This window comes from Acanthaster planci, linkage group LG17 (genome assembly GCF_054643075.1).
Source record: "Acanthaster planci isolate LZ-2023a linkage group LG17, COTS_SCS, whole genome shotgun sequence".
Classification (NCBI taxonomy): Eukaryota; Metazoa; Echinodermata; class Asteroidea; order Valvatida; family Acanthasteridae; genus Acanthaster; species Acanthaster planci.
The window spans coordinates 11,989,153-12,007,830 of NC_141793.1; the positions used below are offsets into that span (position 1 = coordinate 11,989,153).

Below are 18,678 nucleotides of genomic sequence, written 5' to 3' on the forward strand. Positions count from 1 at the left end.
AGTTTAAAACCGCACCTACTTTCAGTAACTTTTAATTTATCGTAAGTTAAGATGTGCTGATGAAACATTTTCAACCCTGACTTATGTGATCCGGGAAGATGTTGAGAAACTGGTGGGGAGTGGTTGGGGGTGCAATGATCGCGCGCCGAGGCCCTGACTCGTACCCACAACATGAAGACGTCAATTCCGTATGCGAGTCATTTCAGAAATATAGAGGGCGCTCTTGACCATGCATTAGTGTTCACATGATCTGACAGCGCGATCCGTGCTACAGATAGCCAGCTCCTCCTGAGAAGAGAGAGAAAAGATTAAGCATGAATATGAATGTGTCTTCAAGGCGACTTACTCCTCAGGGACTTGATCTTCTAGGTGAGTTAAGACCAACGTAAAGAAATAGACGTGTTTGGGCGTTTTTGACTCGATATCCCACGTCCCAGCTCAGCCTCGGGTCCTGAATGAAATAGGTCTAGGCCTAAATAAAAAGCATAAAAAAGGAATTTCCACTTTCGGTTCCGAATTGCGAAATTCTCTTCGCTCGTCTTGGCCAGCCACATGAACAGGACAAGGGAGTACTTCGACGGTTCATAGAGCACGGAAACAACTTGAAATATCCCGTAGTGGTGGAGGTTGTCGCAGAAGACCAACTTACTCTGTAGGCCTAGCGACTTTCTGCTTTTTAGGCCCTCCTCTTTCATGCACTTTTCAGTCAGAAATTGAAACCTTTGCCAAAGACAGTATGATATTTTTCCATGGAGGATAAGTAATGTGTTTTTATTCCTAGTCCATCCAATGTCAATACATAGGCCTGTGCCTACATCGTGGGTGGGATGTTGTAATTTTTATTATTTTAATTGACAGCATAGCCGTGTCGTTAGTTGCAGTCAGCAGAAAACAGGATGATTATCATGAAATTGAAGACGTGGGACAAACGTATCTAGCTACTCTCGGTCTGTTTTCTTTTTGTTTGTGGACTAAAGCATTTTATCGTGGAGTACCCTAAATTCGTGCATACAAGTATTCATGCATCCAACTCTCTTGTTGTGAAGCTCTGGAACAAAATTATACACTGAGGTTGATTTACTGTCGATGATCGATCCTCAATTTGGCATTTTTCTTCTTGCAACTAGGTGCGAATTAAAAGCTTTTCCAGGGAGAATTCTTTAAAAAATGTCTGTAGAGCATAAAGGTTGTCCTTTACAGACTAAATACAAAATGAACCGGTTGAAAGTGTCTAGAATGGATAAAGTGATCGCTGGTTGCTCACTATTAGTGTTGGATGTCCGATACAGGCACTAATGATAACTTTGATCAACTTTCGCCAACTGTTCAGGGCGTTGTCAAAAATATGGAGCTTGAAAAAGCACTGCGCGCACCTTATATTTTGAGATTTTCGTTGCTGGCGACGGGTACAGATTCTGTGGTACTGTATTTTGTGACTTTTCAGAAATACACACAGAAAAGAAGTTTTGTCTAAATATCCAGATCAACAAGGCATATTCATGCTAATTATGATCTATTTGAAAGATTAAAAAGTCATGCCTCACTGTAACCTGAAACTAAACTGAAAAATAAAAAAAGGAGAACGAAGAAAAGAAAGTGATGGAAACTCAAACTTTTCCTCAAACTGCATCACTAAACCAAAGTGCAGTAGTTAATGCCAAAAATAGTTCCTCATTCAACACGTTCAAGAAATATTAACTGCGCATATTCTGGTGACATAAGTTTTACTACAGCCGATCCGACTCGTCGGCAGACGACGTTGTAGCTGTTGCTTCAGTGACATCCGATGTTCTTCATCATATTATTCCATGTGGTATTTTAGTCAAACTTTCAGCTAATGAGAATGGAAACGTAAAAGTTAGTTTATTTAAGAACACATTTTGGTTAAAGTACTTAGTGCGCGAATTATGGTGACTCGTGGATGTATGGTTAAGCAAAAATTGAAAAAACTGTTATCTCTGCAAGGTCTACCAAACCTCAGTTTTTGAGTATCAGTGGCAATTTTGTCATTCACTCAGGTACAAGAGTTTTTTCTGAAATAGACCTGTGTTTTTCTTCGTGTGCCCTACTTTTATAGGTTAGTATGAGTTGTAATTTCAGTCCAGATGACGTATTGAGCACCAGTCCAAACGCTGCAATCATGACGAGTCCCTATGCTGACCAGAGTCGGCCCATCCTGGACTCCGTGTCTTCGGGCAGTGGCAATTACTCCTCCATCGATCGCAACAACACTGCCAACAAGCTGCTGGAGGAGAAGACTAACCCACTGGAGCAGAAGACTAACCCAATCTCGCCGACAGGAAGTGGGCGGGGAATTGGCTCCTCCACGTACTCCTACGAAGAGCTCAGCAGTGGCCTAATGTGCCCCACCTGCCAAGGGACGGGGAAGATCCCCAGAGGTAAGGCTTGGTTTATTCAGGGGTTTGGCAAACAAAGGGGATTCACTGATACAGCGCGCCACCAAGCGGTTGCCTCGTAGAGGCCGTTTTCAAGTTAAGGGTTTGGGGAAAGTTTTGATAGACTGGGACAGTTCATGCATTAGAAAGAAGAAAGGATCCTCTTCCCTGACAAACATACATCAGGAATATGTTAAGTCCTTTGTTCCCAGCCAATGAATAGAATGTGTCAGCCATTTTCCACGATGCACTGCCAAAAATGGCCTTTCTGTGGCATTCTTTGGATGGCGCACTGTGTTGTGAATTTACCTTCTTTTCTGGTAAATATAACTTCAGTCCGATTGTATGTGAAAACTGTTCAAATAGTGCGAAGGAAAAGACAAGGTTTAATGTGACAGTTGGATTTCCAGCATTAAACGCAACATTAAAAAAAAATCGGCATTATGTGCTTGAACTTGAGAACTTCAAATGCACCAGCCATTGTTGATGTTTGCACGATTGAACAAAAGACATTCAACATTTAATAACGGCAGACGAGAGTTCCATAGGCTGAAAAACTGTTTCTTGACATCTGCCAAAAAATCAGTCTTGTCAGTTTTTTCCAATATTAATCCCATCCTTACGTTTCATACACCAAAACTTGACATTCCACAGGGCAGGAAGACGACCTGGTCGCTTTAATTCCATACAACGACAAACGTCTGAAACCTCGAAGGACGTAAGTATGCCCGCATCTCTGTTACTGTAATTGGTACTGTTTGGGGTGACACATAGAGATCAGTGCAGGAGGTATCAACGGTGTACAGACTGTTATGGAAATATCACAAGGCCTTGATTCACCGCCAAGTGTGCCCTCGGTCGGTGATAGTGAAAACTGGAAGAGCCTACCCCCTTTCTAGTGAGAGGGGCCGAAAATGACGCTAGACACCACTGTGAGATATTCCAGACTCGGGTTTCAGTTTGGCTTGGATGGTGTTCTTAGATCTCTCTCCGCCTCGAGCAGAAGCACCCGTCATCGGTTGAAAAGAGCCATGTTGGGTCGGGAGTGCTCATTTTGTTGGCAGCAACGTGCCCGTAACATGTGCGTTTCATAGTCGTTTGTGAAACAGCGAAATGCAGTTCCGACCAAGGAGCTGCCGTTGCGAGGAGAAATGTGCCCTCTCTTGGTCCAGTTTGGGGCTCATTGCCCTGCGGACGGGTCCTTTCCGTTTGTCCTGAGTTAGACTAAGTTTTCAGAAACTGCCATGAAATTGTGCTTGAATGGTGTGGTTGATTGTTTGAATTTGTGCCCACATCATTGGTTCAGCATTTTTCTGAACATATTCATGCACTTTTATCTCTAAAGTGTCATAGAATTTTATTGCAGATGCATATTTTGCATACAGTGCCCAAAACAGATTTTTTTGGCAAGTGCTCAGGATTGTAACCAAAGTTGTTAAATATTCACCATTTAGTTAGAATGGTGGTGGACAGGTGCATCCCAGCACCTTAAGATCTTTATATTAACAAGAATGATATTATAAAATCAGTGCTGTGGAATATGTACGTGTAATTACCGAGCTTTCAGTAACTGAAGAAGGTCACTCAGTCACCGAAAGCTTGGCAATTACATGTTCCAGAGCACTGATTTTTGTATTATTCTTGTCAATATTCTGATCATGGTGCTACGCAGCCCTTCCATATTTACCTTACGATCTGTTTTCATTTAAGAAAAAAAGAGTATTGGAGTTGATAGATTGGAGAGGTTCTAAGTTAACTCCCCCCTCATCCGTCCAAGTCCAAAAAGAGGCTTTGGGAAGATCTTTGTAGGATTGACTCCAGCCACTGTAACTTCCCACAGGACTTGACAACCCCTTGACAGTCTAAACCACACTGTGCTGTTGGTCTCTCCTGCAAAGTTGAAGATTTTGGAGGGCCCAGACCAGTTCCCGGCTTTCAAAAAATCCAACAGTCAACACTTTTCATGTCGAAGAGATTCTTAGTAGCTATCTAATTTTTTGTTTCTTTCGTCGTTGACCGTTTTCGCTCGGCAGCTGGCTCTACGTCTCCCTCTCAATCCTCTTCTGCGTTGTCCTGGCCGGCATCCTATGTGCCTTCCTCATCCCCAGGTCCATAGAAGTTGTACACGACAACGTCACCACCCTCCATGTTGACCTGAACGTGACAGACGACAGGTGTTTCATGACTTTAAAGGTGAGTGCGGCGTACCAGTCACCTAAAGAGTTCCACCAGTAGCTTATTGTTACGTCACATTACCTCTCGTTACAACTGTTACACAAAATTGTAAAGAGTGATGCAGACTATAAATTGTCATGCAGTAAAATAACGTACGTTGTACATGTTAATAACTTTTCAAACAGTTTTCAGTAACTGTATCACGATGTGTTTATCGGGAAAACTGAGAATAAAATAGTTCTTTTGTCAATTATATTATCACCGAGAGGAAAAATGAAAGCAAGAAAGCTGAATAAATCATGAAATATGTTTACTCGGCAGGGAATGAAATTGAAACCAGTTTCATATTGTGAAATTTATTTTTGTCATGTCGTAGCGACTGTCTTGCTTTCTTTACTTTTATTTTGAGGTTTCCCCAAGTCACCCTGTTTTGACTAAATTTTAATATCTGTTTTTTGTTCACAGTCGATTTACAATGTCACAAATAACAATTTTGTGCCTGTGATGACAAACGACATCAAGATTCAAGTCACCGTCCTCTTCCATAAGCAGATATTTACGTTCCCGAAATTTGTCCCCAACAGCCCCATCCCCGTTAGATCTACAGTGCAGGTGAGTAGAAGCATTTCCCCCTCCCACAAACTCCCCAGCCCCAGCCCCACCCCTTCCAGTGCTCCTCTCCCTACTGTCAATTCCCTTAAAGCCCAAAGCCTCAAAAGAAGTAGTCCGGCATTCTTTCGAGGACCACGATACCTAGCTACAGTTTTTCCTTCGAAACCACACAACTCAATAAATGCGTCGTTGGAACACCTCCCCTACAGAATTTAGAATGTCAGGTTCTGGTCTAGTGTTTTTTTTTACGGCCCAGCTTGACCTATGGTCTTGCAGTGGGAAACTTTGAGACGCTGGTGGCAGCAGACGTATCGGTCCCTTTCACAGTATTGCCCCCGCTCAGAACTGTGCGCACATGCTCAGAACAACAGGTGGTGGAAATGGTCGTATGTTGGTCCTGGAAAGTCCTGGAATGTGGTTTCCAGATTTCTGTGGGAACCCTGTTCCTTCCATTCGATACTCCAATGGATGTCCCATCTAACCAAGTCAAATATTCCTATTTATTTTAGCCAGCTCACCCTCTCCCGTCCCTCCCCCCCATCTACCCCTTCCCACAACCATTCCTTCAAGCACTAGCCTTCCTTGGTCTAACATCTTGTTCCACCATTTCGCTTTGCAGATTAAAGAGCCGCTTAACATGACTTTGACAAACAAAGATTTCCCAATGTAAGTTAAATCTCAAATCTTTCTTAACTTGAACGTTGGGCTTTATATCTGAAGATAAATTCAACCTCTAAACATATAAATCATTCCAAAGAACAGCAGCATTCAAAATGTGTAGCCTGCCACGTAAGCCTGGAAGTGCCGGATTATTTAGGCATTCCTTTCAGACCCTTTCTCATGAACTATTTAGTTGTGTGCATTTACGGGTACTTTGGGAACTGGGTACCCGATTCCCATAACGGGCGGGTACCTGGGTACTCGTAATTATTGTGAAGATCAGCGCAAAATGTGGAAGTCAAGTTTTATAACTCGTCCTTGCCCACACTTTGTGACAAAGCTACTGTTGGTGGTGGGAATTGTCGTTATTAAACAAAGGGCGTCGCTTTCCCTTAGTGTCACAAACATGTAAACATCGTCATCTCCAATGTAGACGAGGGGGAAATTGTTAGGACACGGTCTCTCAAGATGTTTTATTCAGATTTTTTCCCCAATAGATTTCGGGCAATAATCAAAAGAAAAGGTTGCATGCCTGTCAAAATTGTTGGAACAAAATTTCACCAAAGTAGTGTCAGGTAAAAAGTTCAACAAAATGGAATGGGGTCCCCGTAATCAACGGTCAGGTTTCGGGTTTCCGGGCCCTAAAACTGTTATTATTGTTTTTGATTTGCAGAACTTATTGCCGTCCTTCGGGAACACGTGACAATTTCATCTACATGCAGTTTGAGTGAGTATGAAACCTTGTCCTTCAATCAGGCAGTTGTCATAACACTAAAGATGACCAGTATTCAATTCCCTGTAAAGACTGTTTACATTTTTTTATGTTCTCAAAGCTGACGTCGCGCCCCCTCGAATCTTGTCTGTCCTATAGAAAAACAGATCTTTGTGAAACTCGGCATGGGTGCAGATACATCAATTGTGAATGTGAGTCTTGGAGTCTGAAAGCGGTCAAGCAAAATGTCTTTATTGTCGCATTCATCTATCGTTCACTCTCTCATTTGTAAGCGCTTTTCCTCGTGATGTCTCGGAGGAAAACAAGTTTTTGCTTTCGCTGCTTGGAAAGTGAGCATTTCATGTCGAGACAAGCGCAAGATGCCAGCAGAAAAGCATCCTTAGGCTGATGCATTTGTTGTGATTTTTTTCTCTCTTTCTCTTAAGGTCGACCTTCAACTTTACTCTGATGACGCAGAACGACCAGAAAGTCGTTAACGAGTATTTTCGCGTCAATTGCAATCCCAAGCAGGCCAAGGATGATGAGCCGCAGCTCATCTTGGAGGCAGTTGAGTTTGATGAATATGCCAAGATATACACTTAGAACGTGTTATGAGAGTTTCTTGGCATTTCTGATCATTCGTGAGATATTCCCATATGGGAATCTCAGAATTCCTGAATGGGAACCTGGAGTCTCTGCACGGAAACCCAGATTCCCATATAGGAACCCCAACATTCCACATTGAAGCTTGGCATTCTTGTATGGGAACCCAGCATTCCAACACTGGAACCTGGCTTTCCAAGACCTTTTCTTATGTTGACACAAAGTGACCGCCATTTTGAATGGGCAGCCAAAGTTTGCAGAAAGTTCACCATTGGTTGGCAACAACTTTTGTGCCAAAAGGCATGCTTGCTCCAGTCAGCCTTTTTCGAGTTAAAGTTGAATAAAATCTGGTACACTGAGTTATCTGATTGCACATAAACATAACAATTTGAATTCCCCAGACTAAAGACACTGTTGCTATACCTCATGATTCGGGGCAAGCTTTCACAAAGCAACCACCATCTCTGGAATGGACTGGTTCCTTTGTGCCCCTCTTATCCATTAAGAACAGTGTATTGTTGCAAGGCGTCTCTTATGTAACTAAGCAAAAGCTTGCCACGAATCACAAGGTATGGCAACAGTGGTTTCAGTATGGAGAATTTAAATTGTTATGCTGGCATGAATTTAAAGAATTCAGTGTACCAGATTTTAGTCAAATTTAAACCACAAATGGCTTATTGTGTGAAAGAGAAAGGTAGTAATAATATTTATTATTTAGTAAGTGGAAAAGATTTGTTGGAAACGCTTTTTTTAATTCTACCTTTGATTTTGATTGCCAGCAGTCGTTTGAAAAATGGTGGAACTTTGATCAAGGTAAAGAAAAATCTATCGGAACCTGGCATTTTCACGTGGAAACCAGTCTACGTGGGATTATGTCATTCTACGTGGGCATTCCTGTGCATAGAATGCACATATTAACCATTTGAGGTTGACCGTGAATACCGCAAACGTTAAAGGCAACAGCGATGAGATGCTCCATGTCAGCTCAGCCAGGGATGCTCTAGCGGAAAAGTATCGTACCTGGGCACATTTAAAAGGTGACTGGCTGGCAATCAAATTGCAGTCCATGTCCGAACTTTCTCCAAGCTTGTGAATGAAATGCCAGTGCCAACAAAAGTGCATAGCACCCCCCCCCCACGATTTGTAGATTGTTCATTTTGAAAAGAAAAAAATGGAACAGCTGGAACCGTGCAGCTTTGACAAGTTTGGTTGAGATAACTAATATGTAACTGTAATGTATACGTTATGAAAATCGGCGCACATGTATATTTTATAATCTAGAGATATTTTATTTGAGAAAAGCAAATTTCAGGTTTCGAAGTTAGAATCAAGTGAAGATATATCAGTATTGATTTGGCTTTTTGGAAGAGCATCAGAATGTTCCTTCTTATAGTTGTTTCCTTTCTCGAGTTCTTCGTTGATTATTTTAAATTAATTTGTTCATACATTTGTGATGTGCATGAAAAATGTTACCATTGTTTTGTGTGTTCACCAAACATACATGTTTTTGGTTTTCAGAGTTATGAATCCAATCAAGTGCAAATTTTCCATTTTCGTATAAAATATTTGTTGTACAGTACTTGTCCATTCTACCAGGATATACCAAAAGTGTGATCATGTGGTTATTGTGTGGCAAAGGTTATTATTTTAATAAGTAACACTTAAATATTATACGGGAAATTCAATTTTGCATTAAAAAATACTAACGTTCTTGTGAAGTTTGAGGGATCGTACGATAAAGTTTGCTGAGAAGAGCTCATAGCATTCCAGGATGCTGTCATTTTGAACAAGCCTGGTGGTTGACTGCACTCTGATGGTTGAAAAGCCTGCTCAGTTGGGCTGGTTTGATCCAAAGAGACAGGATATGATTTTGTGTGGAATGAAACAGGATTGTGAGTGGCCACTTTAAATTAAAGCTGAAAACAGCTAGCAAAAAGCTGAAAAGTTCCCACACTTTTCTACAGACCAGGTGTACAAAAAAGTTGAAATTCAGGGTCAACATCTAAACAAAAAAAGCTGAAATCAGCTAAAAAGCTGAATTCTCACACCCCTGATGAAAGTGACCACAGCAGGATGTGAACCGCCAATCTACGAAATGCCCGAGTAGTGCACTTCTACTGTGCCCAATGCAGTCTTACGATAAAAACAGAGCAGACTTGGGTAGACACAAAATCTGCGTAGGTAGATCACCAGGTACTCCATTTTTGGGGTTGCTGGTTTGAATCCAACCCCAGCCAATTTTCTTTGTTCAGAACTGCAAACTTTAAGACTTAGTCTAACAAGCACACCGTAGAGGTTTTGATTTTTTTTCCTGTGAAAGTTGTAATCATAGCTATTTGAATCATTTGTCTACACTGAAAAGACACCTTCAATTTCAGGCCAGATTCTCAGAAATTTGTCCCTCGTTTATTGATTTCATTTGTATTTATTGACACATCAGGGCATGTTTTATTGCCCGTTTATGACCCATTTTGATACCTCACTTGAATAAATGCACGTGAAGCAATTTCTGAAACACTAAACTCAGACAGCGGGAATTTTGTTTGAATTCCATGCTTTTTATTCAGTGGTTATCAATTCCATTATATTGATAAAATCTTTCACATGCTAACCGACACAAAAATATTTCAGAAAACCACATTTTCTGACCGTTTATTAGTCAGTCCACATGAACACTTGTTAATCATAAAGAAGAAATTGATAAAAATCTATGCTTGATGTAAATTATGTCAAGGTTTTGTGTCACTGTTGACTTTAAGGCACAGCCAGCAAAATTGCATTTGTAAAACGAGTTTGTACTCGCTGTAATTTCAGTAAAATCCTTTTTTTTTTTAAATTTTCATGCTGATGCAGTCCTTTTGAAGGTTTGCTTCAGTTTTTTGTTTTCTGACAAATTCAAAACAGACAGCTCTATACAAGCCCGTATGGGACTTTCCTTTGCATAACATGCAATATACCATGCAGCAACAGGTTCATCTTGGTCTGGTGGCTTGAATACTAACACAGCAAAGCATATGAATTTTGGCATACAGGAAGGGGGCCAGATTATAATCTGCCTGTGAATTCTGAGCAGACTCGCAAACTGTATTGTGGTAAATGATTTATAATTTACAATGTACATGTCATTAAAAAAATCAATTGAATATGTTCTTAAGGGTTTGTAAATGCAACTTCAAAATGTTGAAAATTGGATCGTATGTTTAGGGAGGGGCATTTCAGCCATTACCTCCATGTGCACATTGCGCCAATCTGTTGCATACGCTTATTCCGTGGGTTATGCCACACCTAAACACCCTGTCTCAGAGATAGATGAGCCATCACCCTGTGATGCATATGCTCTGTTGAAAAATACTCACGTTCAACAAAATAAAATAATGTGTCCAAAATTCCATTGCATTGGGCCAGCGGCCGGCGGTGTACACTTTTTAAACTACACTACATCCCTTAAAATCAGATTACTGCCTTGTCCGCCCTCTGGTTCAGTAAATTCTAAAAATCGAACTTCAATACGGCCCTTTCAAATTAGTGCGCCACCAAGAGTTTGCAACGGCAATCACAATGCGCGAAATTTGTCGACCCAATGGGCGTTTGGAAAGGGTCGACAAATTTCGCGCGTTATGATTGGCCAACGTGTTGCAAACTCTTGGTGGCGCACTATTGTGAATCGCTCGTATTAAACAGTGTCACATTTCACACTTTCAGGGCACACACAAGATGTATTGCTGTTGTGTCATATATTAAAGCGGTTTGTAAAGAACAATTACTACCGTCATTCAACCATCTCCCTTTTGGAAGAAAAAACAAAAAAGGAAAGACGGGTTGCATTATCGCAGGGTATATCACATTTAAAACCACACCGGCTGGAAAACAAAGCACACGTCCTACGGCACAGCTATTCCGTCACACTTCCATATTATAAAATGATTTCAATACGCACCACAAAAGCATATTTATGAACACAGAGAATTGCGCAATTATGTTTTAGCATGTATTGCATATCTGAGCTTCAACTCGACCTAACCTAGCTGACCTGAACTATGAAGAGTTGCATGGGTGTCTTCAGAAAACATGCAGACGTGAGACGTATTGTTTTAATTAGGATATCTGATATACTCAAGGGACAAATACGGTATACGACTCTCATTCGCCTCTAAGCTCTTTCATCTACAATTTTGAGCACCTCTGCAGCGCCCTCTCTTGCCAGCTTCAAGAACCCCTCTACGTCCTCTTTCGCCTGCCACAGAAGAGAAAAGAAGACAAAAGAATTTCACTGGCTGGAGACTCTTGGATCACGAAGAATCCCCCCAAATGTGGTGATTTTTAAACTCATCTGTTGGCAATAAGTCCTGTGAACCATTGGCTTTGTGCATGACCTTTAGATGGCGCTATTGGCTTTCATTCACAACAGCCAATACAGGACACATGAGCTATGGCCTACATGTGTAAGACCCCTATGGCACCGTGCTACTTTTCGTTTCAGACCAGTGGTTACCTTGGCTTTGAAACCAGCATCCTCCACATTTGGAATGTTGATCATGATGTTGTAGTAGGCACCCAACACACCCACCTCCAGTGCTTTGGCTCCGACCTGTGATAACAGAAACAGACGAACTGTCAGCTAAAAGTAGGGGGAGCTTGTAAGGGGGGCAGAGCAAGGTCCCAAGGGGCGCAACAAACTTAGAGCTGTGTAGGGGTCACAGAAACAGGGTTCAAGACCAGTCACATGACCAGGCCACACACATGGCATTACCAGTCACAAGACCAGACACACAACCAGTCACATGACCAGACACAAGACCAGACATGAGACCAGTTATACTAGCAACAGGGCAAACAGTGACGAAGGACTGCTTTTGTTAGAGTTCATGTAAATAGTTTATGACTTGAATTCAGACTGGAAGTCCTGCGTTGGACTTGTGAGGTCTTGTGATAGTTTCATGGGGTTGCAAATGCAACCTTGCAAGGGTTGTAGTTTCTTGCAGGTTACCTGCAGGTCCGAGACGCACTGCGTGTTACCATGCTTGGCCATCTCCTTCAGTGGTTCCCAGACACCGCTGATGCATTTGGCCACCTGCATGGGTACCGAGATGGCGGTGCGAATGGCAGCCTGGGTGCAATCGTCATGTCTGTGCAGTAGGGTTCACAAGCAGAAGGACCCTCTCAAAAGTGAGGAAAAAGTCAATTTCATGGATCACTCTTTGAAACCTTAAGTACGTTTGGGCCAAGGGGAGGAAAATCTATGAACTGAACTTGAAATTCAAGCTTGGACCGATTTGGCCTTCTGAAATGAGAAACAAACGAAAATGGTAACTGGCATGTAAGGCTTGGTGTTCTTCCTTTTTTGGTGCAGAAATGGACAAACTACGGAATGTTGGTTCAACGAGAAACATCCGTTTGTTGTTCAAGAGATATGAAGGTTTCTCACTGCAAAATAAAAGTCCAAATGGTAACGCTTACATCTTCTTTTCTTCTTCTGTATTCTTGGGAAGTTTGTTGGCCATCTGATTTGGAAGAAAGAAAAGACTAACTATTTAACGAAAGGATATTATCAAATATCACGGTCCAGCCTCTTTTCTCCACATGCTTTACAAAACAAGATCAATATTTAGCTGTTTAAAGCAACTTGACACTTTTCTGTTACAAACAAAACAAAGGCATGGTGTCTAGTTCCCTGTCTTCCTGTCTTTCTCCTTACCATGAAGCCATTGAAAGCAGCGGCGTCGGCGTCCACCAGGGGTATCAGGCTCTGCATGACGTCATTCATCTGCGGTATGAGACGTCGCATCGTTGCGTCCAGCTGTTCGAACTTCCTGTTGCCGTAAGTCATCCATCCGACCATGCTGGCCAGCGCAGCACCCTGAACAACGGGCAGAACAAATAAGACACACTGCTGAGAACTTTCATGTATTTAAGTTTTTAGCCTGCATGCGAGTAGGGACTGAAAGTGGTCTCACTTTCTTTCACTGACCTTGAGACAAACACTTTTGATGATGCCGAAAATGATGAGGCTTTCGCGGACGTAAAATACAACGAAAACGCTAGATTTAAAGACTATCTTCTCAGAACCTCTCATTCTCATCTGGCGAAAAAATTTAAATCATATCACGAAGACCTCTCGCTGTACAAATCTGACATTGGCCAAAATGTGAAGATTTCGTAACAAAAACTTCCTCTGAAATAAACTTATCAACTTGACATCTTTCAGTCAATGCAATCAAAGCGTGTCATAGCTAATACAAAGAATGTTAAAGACTACTGATAGGTTATTTACCAAGGCCCCTATGGCGGCTGACACAGATCCGCCCCCTGGGGCCGGGGTCCTAGATCCAACACTCTTGATGAAGGACTTGAGGCTCATATTGGCCAAGGGTGCGTCGATGGCTTCGTCCTCCCGAATCATGTACCTATCCAAAACGTTTTTTAAAAATCATGAAAACCAAACACCGGAAACATTTTGGGTTTTTCACTACTCTCAAAAGCTTCTTTCCCGGCTTTTAAGAATCTAATTTCAACACACTGTACATATGTTTTGACTGATGTACTTCTGCGCAGTGTTGCTTGAGACCACTTAAGACCTTCACAAGACCAACACAAGACCTCCAGTCTGAATTCAAGTCACAAGTTATTCTAATGAACTGCAGCAAAAGCATTCCTTTGTCATTGTTCACCCTGTTACTTGTGACTGGTCTTGTGTCTGGTCTTGTGACCAGTCATGTAACTGGTCTTGTGCATGGTCTTGGGTCTGGTCTGGTGATGGTCTCGACCACAACATTGCTCTGAGTGAGGCCAATTACGGAGAAATACGACTGTGCGGGTCAAGATATCATGGTAAGCTATCTTGCTTATGAACACAATGCTAGTAACTGTCAACCATAGTGAGGATTAATATATTATAATAAAGTACCTCCCTGAAAGACACAAGTTGTGGCAGCTATTAACCACTCTGTGGACCAGTAGATCAGAGATTATGATAAATTACCTAGCTCAAGGACACAAGCGCCATACGCTATTACCCAGTATGGATGAATTGAATATGTTATGATAAAGTACCTCCCTCAAGGACAAAAGTGGTACCTGCTTTAAACCAACGTATGGATCATAAATTATGGTAAAGTATCACGCTTAAGGACACAAGAGAGGACTTCTGAAGTAAAAACATCCAATTGTAGAAACAGTCCAACACTGCCATCATGATTGGAACAGCGTGTGACGCAGAACACAGTAACACACTCCACAGAGGGCTTCATTTGAAGAAACAAATCGTAAATTTTAACCTCAAGACAGTTCCTACTCACTCAATGATTCGCTCGTTCGGCTTGAAGAGGCTCAGAGAACTCAGGCCCAACTTGTTAATCACCTGGTCATTAATAATTGTTGAAACAAACGTAATAAGCATAAGTATGTCTTCTGGACACAACTGCCACAATTTATCTGTCAGTTTTCACCAGAACGGAGAAAATTACTGCCTCTAAATCTGACCCTCAACAGAATCCGTAAGCGTTAGTTTTCAGAGACTTCTTACCAGTCGAATCTTCTGGTCTTCCTCCAGGATGAAGAGGTTGTCTTTCTTGATGTAATACTCGGCGGCATCTAACATGGCCTGCAGGGGAACCAGGCCAACGATCTGAGAGCCGCAGACGGCTAGATTCAACTCCTAGGACAAGATGATGAGAAGCATGCCCAGATGAAATTTCTGAAGCAAAAAGACGTTTGCACAGTGCACTACTCAGGGAAACCTGTTGAATCCCGGGCAAATTTTTGACTGATTTAAACCAAATTTCTTGTTGCATAGGTTATATTTCGAAGTTAAATTTGTCTTGTGTTACTTTTTCTTTTGTCTTCTTGCTTTTTCCAATTGTTGAAAATCCCCCCCCAAATTTGATACTTCCCGCACCTTAAATTTTCTCTAAACTTCTGTGCTTGTTCTTAACAATCTGAAAGTTCTCCTACAATCCGAACGTGCCTTTTCATTTCCATCCACTTCTATCATTTGACTTTGCCCGACCTGACTCCACGCAGCTGTCATATGGAATTGAATAAAAAAAAACAGATCTAGCAGTCCAACTGCGACGATGTTTACCAGGCTAACTTTTTGCTAGACATTACTGTTGAATTACCTCGGCATCCTTGACACACTCTTCGAAAGCCTGGTGGAGCGGTGTGACCTCAAAATCCAGGAGATTCAAGCTGACCTGGGCCAGGTTAGCCTCGGCTAGCCACCAACCGATGCCCTGAACGGACTTCAGTCTTCCCGGCTGATTAAGGAGGGTGAAGATCAGGAATATCAGGATGAATGGATACGCTGCACACCAGATTTGTACGCAGCAAGGGGGGAGGTTCTTTCTTCAATTCAAGCAAGCAGTTGCCACGGAAACCATTTTGCAGCGCATTATGGACAAAAAGTTGACATCCACATACCATACAGAATTTATTTTGAACAAGGAAAAAGCAGGGTTTGTAATTTGGAAGTAAAATGGAAGTAAAAATGACACCACTGAAGTTGAAAAGGACAATATTTTGTGGTGATATTTGACTTTAGCTTGATAAGAGAGACTTTAATACTCGGGCATAAGTGAGGTAAGTTGCGATTTGACCATTGGTTTGACCAGCCGTCTTTGACAGAAAATTAACCTGACCTTGTCGGGGCCGCGACCTTGCTCCCTGACATTGAGCCCGATGCGGTGTGCCTGTTCCTTGGTGCCCAGCAGGTTGACGTTGTAGGCGATGAGGAACTTGCGGGCACCGGTGGCCGTCGCGCCCCAGGACGGGACAAACTCGGCCGAGCCAAAGTCGGGCAGCCAGTCCGGGTTGGCAAGCTGTTGCGGACGATGAGGGAATCTCATGAGTAAAATGGTTTTTCAGACACCGTACACGTTGTACCATTTAGAAAAACTTTGCAGGTCACAAATTTTCGACCTTGTGACTTCTACAATGTACGTGTCCTTCAAAGTTTCCACAGCCCATTTAAAAGCCAAAAACACATTCTTAATAGCTACCTGAATCAGATGTTATTTTTTGGCTGAACAAACAATATCTCTTGTGTACCTAATCTTTCAAAGCTTTCTAACAATTTAAATCAGCTTTCAAGGCGCAAGTTGTTGGTATCCATCTATTAGCTTTCTGCATATGACCTGTGACCTAATGACCTATGACCTCAAGTCATGTAAGAGGGTCAGGCACATACTTTAGTGTCCAGTTTCTCATATTCTCCCTCTCGAATGTCAGACAGAAGTTTTCTCTTCTCCTCTGAAGCGGCCGCGCCGTAGAGATAAACTATCAAAACCAAGAAAAGAAACCAAATTGTGGCATCCAAAACAAAATGTTGAACTTTTGATGGTGCAACTTTTGTCTCATAGGTTCTGAGATGTTTTCTAACTTGAAGTCTCACATCTCACCTGGAACCGAGAGTTCTTGGGCAAGCCGCTGGCCGAATTCTTTCGCACACTTGACACACTCCTCGATGGTCGTGTTATTGACAGGAATGAAGGGGCAGACGTCTAGCGCCCCCATGCGTGGATGCTCGCCTGGCAATACGACAAATGAAAAACAACGAACTCTTAAGAACCAAGGATTATGGAAAGATAACATTTCAAAGAATCAGCAATGATTTTGGAAATATTATTCTTAGATAATGCAACTTTGCTTCTTGAATTTGGAAAAGAATACAGGCATTTCACAATAGCACACCTCCAAGATTTTGCAACGCGTTGGCCAGAGCACGTTTGGAAAGGGTCAATAGATTTCGCGCATTGTGATTGGCCAACGCATTTTAAACTCTTGAAGGCGCACTATTGTGAATCGCCCGTATTTTACTCAGTTCACATTGATTGTCCCATTAAAATTCAGACAAAAACCTGTCATACCCTCGTTGACCATTTAACCGTTGTCAACTGCCGTGTATATTCTGACCACCCAAGGTGAAGCCAAGGGCGCTATTTACACCCAAGGGTGTTCAAAACCTCAAATTGCATATCAAAGCAGACCACAGTTGGCTATATCTCTGTCTTAATGTTTTTCACGCATTTTTCCGAGGGAAATTACAGAGTGACAAAGGTATATGTGAACATTAGGGGTTTGTGGTCCTTGCATTATCCTGCACATTGCAGGAGCCGAGTGCATGAGCATGCATGCGTGCCTGTGATATCATACAAGGCCAGCTGATGTCATGTTTAACGGTAAACGCGACATGCACTTTTGTCGCCCTGTCATGTGATGGTTCGGAACCAATGAAAATTCTGTGAAACAAAGGATGATGAAAATTTAGCGATTGAAAGTTGGCCTTGGACGGTTTTTCAAAATTTTTTCCCACCATGGTGATGTCGCATGTCAATCAACCGGGCTGCCACCCGGGCCATATTGAGAGCACCCTCGATGACGACATCTGGAGATCCCACGAAGGTGTAGACGGTGCGGTTGGTGGAGGGACTGGGGTCCACATCCAGCAGGTGGCATCCCTCAGTGTGGATGAGTGCATGGGCGATGGCGTCGATGACCTGGATATCCATTTATCGAAATGGTAGGATGTTTAATGACTGGAATGGGAGGGGGGAGAAGGAAGTTGTGGGGAGGTGGTCTAGCCTAGCACAGACATCGATGGAGGTGAAGATCACACCTGAAAGAAGATCCAAGTCTCCAGCCTTTCTAACGTGCGTGACTGTATAGTCAACAGGTACCTAATTTCGGCACCTATTGTCAAGTCTGATTGCTTTTCACAGTATGTGGCGAAATAAGGGACCTTGTGACTATACCGTCATGCACGTTACAGCCAGTCATACAGGAGCAATTTTTATTTCCGGTTAGGCCTAATGCATGACCCAATGGGGTTTTGAATAAAAAGATTTAAGAATTAACATAAAATATCTGTTTGTTGCAACTCCAAATCTGGAATCATTAGTGAAAATCAACTTGAGTGGCATGCGTGATGCAGCTCACAGACTAGGCTAGAGCATGTACGAAAATTAGGCCTAGGACAAGTAGTATATTAGTAATGAGTACGCCCAACACCAAAAATAAAATGGGCCCGAAAAGCATTTTGGCAAACCCAATGCTAAGTCAGAAAAGGATCAATGGCAAAAAGTTGTGGCTTTGTCAGACCAGGGTACTGGCCTAATGGTGACCGTCACTCATCATGGCCATGTCAGTTTTGTAAACGGTCATGACAGTCTACATGATACATCATCATCATGGTTTTGGCCGCCAACATTCATGTACCATGCCAGTAGTACCACACTCCGTAGCACGACCTTGACGGGTTTTTTTTACCTCTTTGCTCCTCCCCTCTGAAAAATTGGGCACACATTCCACCACTTTCGCGAATTTATTCATCTTTCCTGCTTAAGTGCTTAGTCTGTGTCTTCTACATGTGACGTTACACCACGAGTTTTGGGTAACTCTGTCTTGTTTTTTTCTCGCCCCTTGTGCCAACTCGACAGGTACGGTGGATCTCATCAAACAATAATGCGTCCTAGGCCTCCTGTCTTAGAAATGTTTACTATTATAGCTCCCTCTCGTGGTACAAAA

At 42.3% G+C, this 18,678-nt stretch overlaps 2 protein-coding genes across 3 annotated transcripts; one reads left to right on the top strand and one right to left on the bottom strand.

The window, feature by feature from the left end:
* Positions 1-220: 220 nt before the first annotated feature.
* Positions 221-9,680, top strand: LOC110973422 (transmembrane protein 106A-like). Of its 2 annotated transcripts, none has more exons than XM_022224262.2 (8): positions 221-369; positions 2,078-2,399; positions 3,051-3,114; positions 4,430-4,589; positions 5,037-5,183; positions 5,803-5,849; positions 6,517-6,570; positions 7,002-9,680. In XM_022224262.2, exons 2-8 carry the CDS (start codon positions 2,084-2,086, stop codon positions 7,156-7,158), a joined length of 945 nt encoding a protein of 314 aa, XP_022079954.2. In that variant the 5' UTR covers positions 221-369; positions 2,078-2,083; the 3' UTR covers positions 7,159-9,680. The 2 variants fall into 2 exon arrangements, with proteins under 2 accessions (XP_022079954.2, XP_087004086.1); XM_087147960.1 differs by lacking the exon at positions 221-369 and adding an exon at positions 431-652.
* Positions 9,681-9,695: 15 nt separating this feature from the next.
* ftcd (formimidoyltransferase cyclodeaminase) lies at positions 9,696-18,618 on the bottom strand. The gene is made up of 14 exons (XM_022224383.2): positions 18,421-18,618; positions 17,468-17,651; positions 16,554-16,682; positions 16,343-16,431; positions 15,795-15,974; positions 15,276-15,413; positions 14,681-14,812; positions 14,454-14,515; positions 13,430-13,562; positions 12,854-13,015; positions 12,616-12,659; positions 12,146-12,284; positions 11,651-11,746; positions 9,696-11,392 (listed from the first exon to the last, which is right to left on the bottom strand). Exons 1-14 carry the CDS (start codon positions 18,481-18,483, stop codon positions 11,309-11,311), a joined length of 1,635 nt encoding a protein of 544 aa, XP_022080075.2. The 5' UTR covers positions 18,484-18,618; the 3' UTR covers positions 9,696-11,308.
* Positions 18,619-18,678: the final 60 nt, after the last annotated feature.